This window comes from Balaenoptera acutorostrata, chromosome 1, assembly GCF_949987535.1.
Source record: "Balaenoptera acutorostrata chromosome 1, mBalAcu1.1, whole genome shotgun sequence".
Taxonomy (NCBI): domain Eukaryota; kingdom Metazoa; phylum Chordata; class Mammalia; order Artiodactyla; family Balaenopteridae; genus Balaenoptera; species Balaenoptera acutorostrata.
The window spans coordinates 156,683,178-156,692,766 of record NC_080064.1 but is presented as its reverse complement, the minus strand read 5'-3'; the positions used below and the strand labels follow the sequence as shown (position 1 = coordinate 156,692,766).

Sequence of the window (9,589 nt, the reverse complement as noted above, 5' to 3'; positions counted from 1 at the left end):
CCCGCGTCCCCTGCACCGGCAGGCAGACCCTCAACCACTGCGCCACCAGGGAAGCCCGATGCGCTTGATTCTTTAGTCCAGCTTTCCGGAAAAGGGACAGTGATGACCGCACCAGCCCTTGACTCCTTTTCACCCTTCCCGCGTAGGGTGGTAACAGTCTGTTTACGTAGAGGCGGTGAGCCAGCCATATCCCACAACCCGCCGCGGCTCGCCTTCAGGTCTGCAGACTGAGGAGTCAGAGACAGTCCGGGTCCAAGCAGGAGGCGCAAAGCTCCCCGCCCACCGGGAGGGTTAGCCCCGCGCAAGGGCCCCGCCCCGCCTCTCCAGGCCAGAGGGCCGCCCCGGGCGCCGAGGCCCCACCTTGCAGCCCGCCCATTGGCCCCGCAAGGCCCTCTCCTTCGCTCTGCAGCGTTCTAGGCCACGCCCACCTGCGTGACCGCACTTGACACTGTGAATCCGGGGATTATTGCGTCCTGTAACTGAACTCTATCTAAAAGTTCTCTCCTTGTTTGGTCTCGGGCTTCCCGCTGATTTTCCCGAAAATGACGGCGTCCTGCGCGCCTCGCCGGGCGCCTCCCGGCCGCCCAGAGAGTCCCCCTTTTCTTTGGTGCTGCAGCGGGATTCTTTTGCTGTCCTTAGTGCTCCCGTTGCCCATATTCTCCGGTAGGAGCCTGGAGAGAGTGTGCGCCCTGGCGGCGAACTGGAGTGGGTCGGGGAGCAGGCAGGCCAGAACCGAGGGCCGGGGGAGCTTTGCTTGTTGGCTCGGGGCGGAGGCGCGAAGCTGGATCCACCCGGGGTCGTGCGGAGTTAGGGTTGAAGGCGTGGCCGGAATGTCCTGGGTCTTGCTGTGCGGGGATCCACCGGGGTGGAGAACACGTAGTGGCCGAGGAGAAGGCTTGCTTGGTGGTGGGCACTGAGCGGTGAGGGGTGGTGGGCTTGGCCGAGGTTTACCCCGGGCCAAGCTGTGTCCCTAGCAAAAGTCTGTAGGGTGTTTCCAGGACTGAGCCAAGTTGGAACAGGAGCGGGACCCGGTGCTGGTGGGGACGGCTTGCCCTTGAGTGCTCCCTGTGTCTGGGGATGCTGCTAGTCTGGTGCTGTGCCCTGGGGGAGGGGTTGCCTTCTGTTCTCTAGGCCGGTGATGCCTTGTGTGGGGGGTGTTTGTGCCCCGCTGGGGGAGCCTGGGCGAATGTACCCTGGTATACGCTTTGTGGAAGTCGCCAGCCCAGTGGTGCCCAGTGTGGGACGAGGAAGCTGCTTTGTATGGGGCTTACCAAAGCAACCTAAAAAACATTGGTAGCCAAACATAGTGAAAAATGAGCATCCTGAAAATGAACTATAAATGGTGTTCATCTGGTTTTCCCATACAGCTCATAAACTAGAGCTGAGGCCCATTCACTTCTTTTTATTTTCTTTTCCGTGTTTCATTGAATCGAATAAATACTTTAAATATATGCCCCAAAAAAGGCATGCTTATTGTATAAAACATACACAATCAAAGGACAACCATATTTAATACTTTGGTATATTTCCTTCTGTCTTTATATACACGTGTGTTTCCATGTCCAAGTTATTTTTAGGATCTATTACATATACAGTTTGTATGCTGCATTTTTTCTTAGCAGCATTCATTCAATACATACTTGCCTTCTATATGCCAGGTCCTGTGCTGGTCTTGGGTCCCCAGTGCCAGGCACATGTTAGGAAATCAAATATTTGCTACAATTTATTGGGAGTGGTAGACAGTAGCCAAAACATAATATTAATGAATACGTTATAACCCAAGAGAAGTACCCAGGAGGAAAGGAGCATGATTCTCTGACAGCGTTTAACAAATGACTGGTGGAAGGGAAGACTTTTCTGCTCATCAAACAGGCCAAACTCTGCCACTTTGCCTTCTGTACTTGCTGTTCCCTTGGCCATGGGACATTCTCCTTCTGTCTCTTGCATAATTGGCTCCTTCTTATTCTTTAAAGTCAGTTGTGATGTTATCCCCTCAGAGGGACCTTTTCTGACCCACTGTTTCCGGTAGCCACACACACTTCAGCTCAATTCCCCCCAACTGGTAGTCACCCTCCCAAACTATGTGTTCTGTTCTCTCCTCACTAGAATGCAGAGATCTTGGCTGTCTTGTCACACTTGTGGTTTCAAATGCCCATTTTTTTGCCTCAGTGTCAACATTATTGTATAACTATCAAGTACCAGAAAATTAAAAGTAACATTCGGCTGAGGCTTAGAGCCCAGGAACAACTTCTCTTGCTTCCAGGAAGAAGGTTCTCTAAAAAGCCATGCTTAAGATGGACTTTCTGTGGTGCCTAAAAAGCTAAGGCAGGGACAGCTGGGGGTCAGAAAGGATCTATCTTCTCCTGACTGTAGACTCCTCAGGGTTCTCAATACTCCAGTCTTGCTTGTTACGGATCATTTTGAAAGTTTATTTCTCTGCAAGAGAGTTGTGGGTGATGGAACAGCAGTGCTAACAAAAAATTAAAAGGAATTTTTTAAAGAATAATAATGTTTAGAATAGGCTTAAAGCTAGAAGTTGAAGGAGATGATGGAAACTATTCAAAATAGAGGAAAATAGATAAGTAAAATGAATAGGATGTATCAGGGAAGATAAAAGCTAGAAATGAAGAGGAGGAAAAACAAGGTTAGGTTTAAGATTGAAAGGTAAAATCAGGATAGGTAAGAAACTTAGATAAGGTACAAATGAGAACTCACTATGTTGGGCAGGGAAAGTATGTGGATATAATAAACATGTGCTGAAGCGGCTCTTGAGGAGATTTTGTAAGTGGGCCTTGGGAGTCCTGCCATCTCAGAGGTAGCTGCCAAATGGTAGAAGATCACAGAAGGGACCAGTCTCATTCATCCAGAATGAGTCTGCTTTGTGGGGCAAAGCCTACAATTTCCTTTTATGGGTGGTCTCTTCTGCCTATTTTAAGTCTTTTCTTTTGAAAGAAGCCAAGATGAATAAGTGCTTACATAGTAGTTTCTTAGTTTCTTACTCTGCATATTACAGTGCAAGAAGAATAGTCCTTATTGGTCCATTGCTAGGTTACCATGATACTGGGAGATAGAGAACAAAAGAAATTAGGTGGTCAAATCTTTCTCCAGTGCATAAAGTTTTAAGATGATTATTTTCAATGTTAGATTAATTATACTGTATTCTTTACTATTGGTTTCTGTTTGACAGCAGTGTAACTTTGAGAACCAAAGTGTTTTGAATAGTGACTATGAGGCATGTACTGTGTGAGGTGTTGTGGCCACATGGCTGAATGGAGTCCACAATGTCATGTGTTAAACACGAAAACATGTGGTGGTGAGCTGAGAGATCCATGCAGAGGAGAGTCCGAGTGCTACCGAACTCAGGTCTGGCTGCTCGCTGCTCAAAAAGTCAATACTTGAGAGACAAGTGCTGGGAGGAATGGAAAGGTTTAATCAGAAGGCTGGCATCTGGGGAGAAGGCAGACTCCTGTCCCAGAACTAACTCTGAAGATTCTGCTTGGCCATGAAAGTTTTTTAAGGGAAAAAGGGGAAGTAATCTTAGTTAATCATTGAGATAGGGAGTCATATTTATTGACATCTCTCATTGCCTGCAGACTTGTCGACTCCTTGTGATATTTCTTTAGATGTTATCTCTTTCACACAGTTTGCTCTGGAGGTTACTGAAGGGAAAGCTGGGGGAAAGATCTGATCATCTGTTAATTATTCTTCCTTTCTATTTCTTTGATCTAAGAAGAGAACCAACAGGTTAGGCAAAGTATTGTGTGATCTAAAGATGTGAAAGGTGTGCTTGGGCCAGAGGTTAATTAAAGTATAGTTTTGCTAAAGTGACAAGACAAAAGGAACCTCCTGCAAATAGCTCTTTCCTACAAAAAGCTGCTTACACAAGAGAAGGGGACTGGTCAGTGCCTCCCCAGGGAAGCAGAGACTACTTCCTAGAGGAGATGTTGAGTGAATTAAGTCAAGGAAGACAAGAGTTGAAGGAGTTCTCCTGAGCAGGAAGAAAGGTGTTCAGAGCAGAGAAAACAGTGTGAGCAAAGGCTCAGAGATGTGACATGGCTCAGGGCAGTCATGGACTGCCTAGCTACCCAGTGTGGCAGCAGTAGGGCAAAGGAGGCAAGAGGAAGGCAGCGGTGTAGATCACAGAGTGAATTATTATGGAAGAGCAGGATAGTTAGGAATGAAAAATTACTATCATAAAAATCAGACTATGATGTTATTACCTGTTCTTTTTGGGCACCTTGAGGCCTTTCGTTTGCCCTAGCACAATGCAAATCTAAACTAACGTTGCTTTAATCTCCCCAGGCTCAGTAGAATACCATTGCTTAAGGACTAAATTGCAGACAAACGTTGTTGTCATAACCATACAAGGGTTCTGGATGTCAGACAGTGATGGAAAGCAATGTGGGTAGTGGAACCGGGTTTCCTGGCTTGACCCTGGGTCTGCTACCTACAGGGAATGTATTCATGGGCAAGTTACTTCACCTTACCATGGTTCAGATTGCTCATCTTAAAGAATGGGAAATAGTACACAACTCATAGGAAGATTGTCAAGAATAAGTTAGTTAAAAAACACTAAAATAATGATAGGCACAGGTTTAATTTGGTATTTCTAAAATGATTAATATCACCACTGTTTTAAGAAACAAGTTCTAGAATTGTTCATTGCTAATCTTTAGGAAAAAATATAACCCACAGTCTTTGGAGTTCACTTTTAATAATGTTAAAATACTATTTCTAGTCATAGAAGTAATATAAAATGGGTTTATAATAAAATACTAAAACAAATATTTTGACAAGAAAGAAATTAAAAATTCTGATAAAGTGAAATGTTTGTAAAGAAATGAATGAAAGAAATGGAAAATAAGAACAGAAACAGCAGTGAAAAAAGTGATGATTTGAAGATATTTCTGGAGCAGTTTGGCTGAACAGTAAAGAATTTGAATTTTGACCCAAGAATGTATAAAACTGATAACAGTACTCCTTCAGCTTTGGCACTAGGAACTAGAAATGCAGTGATGAATGAGACATGGTCCTCAAGAAGGCTACAGTCTCCTAGGGAAGTAAGCAATGAATAATTACAGTATGAAAAGTGCTGTGAAAGAAGTAAATTGGGGCACCATGAGGACACTTAACCCAGTGTTTTGAGTGAGAGATGTCAAGAGCCTCAAGGAAGAAGTGGCATCTAAGATGAAACTGAAGGATGAGTGGGTGAGAGGAATGGCAGAGTCTCTGGTCAAAGCTGAAGTAATATGATGCATGGAGGTCTAGAGCGCTACAGTAAGTTGAGTAATTTAATGGGCACTACTAGTGGGATTGAATATGGCTTAGAAGACTGTGCAAGAGTGAGCAGACATTAAAGCTCTGTTAGCCATGTGAGGAAGCCTTAGACATTATCATGAGGGCAACAGGGAGCCATTGAAACGTACCTGACTTGGAAGGACCTTGGTGCTAGTATCATATCAGTATTACTCTGGTGGCAATATGAAAATGAACTGAATGAAAGGTGGCGAGACCAGTAAGGAGACCTATTCAGAAACTCTTATAGCAATCCAGATAAGAAATGATAGTGGCTTGAATTAGAAGTAAAGGTGGTAACAGAGCGAGGGAACAGGCATTTCAGTTGTGGAAACCATGTATCTTGTTTGCTGGCTTCATTATGTTATTTGAGATAGGGTGACACATTCCAAGTGGAGCTGTGGGGAGGCAGTTGAACATACAGACTTGGCACCCCAGCTAGAGATCTAGGATGGAGAGAGGGATTTGGGAGGCAGCTCTCATCAGTTGTAATGATGTCATGAGAGTATACATCTGACCCAGGGGGATTTGCAGAATGAAAATAAGGAGAGCTCGTAGAATAACCCATGAGGAACGTCACATTATGCAATCAGGCAGAGAAGGAAGAGCAGCCAGAGGACAGACTGAAAACTAGGCTGGTTTGCTACCTGGAAACCAAGGAAAAGAGCTTTTCAGGCACAAGGGAGCAAAGAGAATGAACAATAGCTCCAGATGTTGAGAAAGGGTAATTAAAATTACTGAGGGAGAGAGTGTTAGGGTGAATTTACGAAGAGGGAGGCTACTTAATGACTTGAAAATAATTTAAGTGGCTTATAAATGAGTGGGAACTGAGAAATAAAATTGATAGGTTAGATGTTAGAGCCTGTGTTTTGAAGAAGCAAAGAAAGTTTAAAAATAGGTTGTGTGGACAGTGAGAGAAGGGGAGGGGTGGTCAGATTTCAGGAAGTTCCAGTTTGGGTCAGAGACCATGATTTTCTGAAGGGAACTACATGGGAAGTGGTGTGGCATGTGCTTGTGTCAGGGAGTTATTTTTAATTTTGCAAGCAAGTAGAGAGTGCTTGCACAATTTTTGCAAGTGTATAGAAAGTGAACAGTTTTCTTGATTCACAGCAGAGCATTATTTCACTTTCCTGACACTCACCTGGAACACTGGGGAATTTTCTGAATACAGCCTATCTTATTATGTAATAGCATCCATTGTTAAAGTATAGCATTACAGCCTAATAATAATTATGTTGTAAACTATTTAGAAAAAACTAAGTTAAGATGTTATTTTTTTGGAGCTAGGGACATTTACTTTGAAAATCCTCATAGGAAAAAAATTCAGTGTTCTGAGCAAAAGAAGAAATTTGATTATAAAAATGTGTGATATTGGACTCAATTATTACAGTGTATAAAGCTTGTGATCAACTGGTTGACAAAGCAAACATTCTACACTGCACATTGTTAAAAGCACTCATTTCATGATGTATATTGGTAGGAAGAAATCCTTCATTAGTTGAATGGATTAAACTGTCCAATTGACATGTCTTTTTCCATTCAGAGCACTATGTGTGAGAGTTACTTTAGGAATTTTCTCTTCTTTTTTATACTTTTGAGATAGTTACTGAAGTTGAGTGCATAAACAAAGAACACTTGTGTAATTTAATTATGGGCATGCTGTTAACTTGATTTCTTTCTTGGTGGTTCCAGGAAATTCTAGAATGATGTAATACATTTGTAACCAGTACGAAATTATATAGCATTTCTATCCTGTGTTTTTTGTTTGTTTGTTTTTTTCCTATGTTAAAATGAGAACGTCTGGCTCAGGGTATTGAGTAAATTTAATATTATTAATAAAATTCAACTCAACTAATTTTCTTTTTAAGCAATGCTTTTAATACTAAAGGGTTTTGTTTTGTTTTTGGGGTTTTTTGTTTTGGTTTTGGTTTTTTTTTTTTTTTTTTTTTTTTGCTTTTTGCTTTTGTTTTGTTTTGGGCAGTTAATTGAGGAGCATTCATGTAACAAGATCAGCATAGTAGAAATGTTGAAAACATTTGCTAAGTGTTGAAACAGTTTCAGCACATGATGTAAATGAAATGTTGGATGGTGTATCAAGAGAGGAGTTTAGAGTTTAGAATATGATAGGAAAGGAGGGTAATATTTCACCTCTTTAGAGTTCTCTCTTGACCAGTCTCTCAATCTGCAGTAAGACCAAGATCCAGGGAGTAATAAAGAAAAGGTTCCTCAGGGACCAAAATAGGGCTATTTCTTTCTCCTTAGATCCTTAACCTTATAGGTGTGGCCTCTGCATTCCTTTAGCACTTTAGGACTTGATGTGTCTCCATAATATTATTTTACATAATTTTTCTAACAGATTTGTTAGGTTATCGAGCTCACAGATAATTAAAAGGAAGAGAAATTGTTGAAGTAGGAATTACACTCTTCTAGGGAGGGACTCCCCACCGCCAAAAAAAAAAAAAAGAATAAAAACTTATAAAAGTATAGCAATAAAGTAGCTTTACTGTTGGGGTATATTAGATAAATAGCCCAAACAGCTACCTCAGGGAGCTTCTAAGGATATGCATGCTCTATTGATCAGAGAAGAAAAATTAAACTACATTTAAGGTAATATCAAGAAAACAAATTTTTTTCAATGTAAGTCTATTCAAAATGGTAAATTTTGATATTTAAATGTTATCTATTCATTCATAAAATTCTTTAGTTCACAAATATGAAATATATGAAATGAAGTCACACTTTGAAATACTTAGTCCATATCTATTTTGATCTTTGAAATCCACAATGTTTATTTAATAGTCACCTCTTACCATAGCGTGTCTTGAGCACCCAGTGTGTACAGAGTGTAGTAGAAAAAGAAGGCATATGATCCCTGCCCTCTAAGACCTTGCCTTCTGAGAGGAAACTGAGTGACAAGTGATCATATGCTTGTGTTTCAAACTATGGAAGAGTAATCTGAGCAGAGTGCTATATACAATGGAAGACTTTTTAGAGGAGAGGTGAGTTTTGAAATGAATTTAGAAAAAAGTATGTAAGGATATGTACCTATATATATATATTTAGTCAATACCAAAAAGATTTTGTCTCCTTTAATTTACTGTTGAATGAAAATTTAGCTTATTCCTCAACAAATTAAAAGCTAATAGGATGTTATTTAAAGTAAGCAAGACACATCCTCCGCTACTACCATCACTTGGGTAAAAGCATGTGACAATCACTTAAAATCTTGCTAAAAAATCTTGCTAAGAACCTTTCCATTTATTCTGTACTGCCTACTTGCTGCTAGGCCACAAGTGGCTGGCGAAAGAGATTAAATCCTTAATTTTCTGTTTTTATTTTTATTCCTAGGTCCCTGTATTGATCCACCAGTATTGGAGAGTATGAAGCTCAAGGGTGTCATTAAACGCCATTATTATCCTGGGGACAGAATAGACTATGAGTGTCACAGAGGATACTTTTATGTGTGGCCTTATCTCCTCGCATCTACTTGTGAGCCTAATGGCTCATGGAGCCCTATTGAAGAAGCATGTTTAAGTAAGGAAACAAAACCATTTTTGTTGTTTTTTGCTTTCTGTAGAGATTTTTACACATTTTAGGGTCAATTTTCCACTGCAACAATAATGATTTTCTCATGCAAAACTAGGTTTTAGATAGCAATGCATTTTTTCAGGCTTTGAGAAATCTCCAGGGAATCTTTATTGGTGATTGGTTCCTCAGTAAATGTGAATGTTAAGTTTGCCCTTATAATAAAGAAAGAAAATAATATTTAATCAATAGAAAAGAGCAGTGTAGAATTTTGATCTTGATTTAAATGTTTTGAAATTGGTATGAAAAAACGAATTTGAAAATTTTCTTTTAGGAAAATCATGTTCAAATCCAGAAATAAAACATGGTGAAGTATATGCCCCAAATAAAACCTTTGAGTTTGAATCAGAAGCTCACATTTCTTGTAATGAGGGGTAAGTAAGTTACTCCTTAGAGGAAATAAGTTAAATGTTATGAATTCCATTTTTCTTTGCTTCTCAGCTTAATCATTCCCTTAAAGTTGATTTCATTTTTCTTTCTAGATCATAACTTGCACTTGTAGCCAAACAACTCTTGGGCTTTTTATGGAGAATGAAATGATGTGTAATTAATAGAAAGGAATTTAAATTGAAGAAAAGCAAAATCAAATACTTATTATATGTGATAATAAGCCTATTGGAAGCATTGAAAATGTAGTAATCATGGTGACTTTATCCTTAACAACACAGTGCACCCTAGTAAAAATGGCCAACTCTCAGAGTTGAAGGAG

The 9,589-nt window shown here is 40.6% G+C and overlaps 1 protein-coding gene across 1 annotated transcript in view; it reads left to right on the top strand.

Annotated features, from left to right (window-relative positions):
• Nucleotides 1-542: 542 nt before the first annotated feature.
• LOC103015974 (membrane cofactor protein-like) overlaps nt 543-9,589 on the top strand; it is a 55,363-nt gene continuing 46,316 nt past the window's right edge. The window contains exons 1-3 of the mRNA XM_007164254.2: nt 543-663; nt 8,644-8,829; nt 9,155-9,254. Of these exons, the coding sequence (XP_007164316.2) occupies nt 543-663; nt 8,644-8,829; nt 9,155-9,254 (407 nt within the window). The remainder of the gene's footprint in view (nt 664-8,643; nt 8,830-9,154; nt 9,255-9,589) is intronic.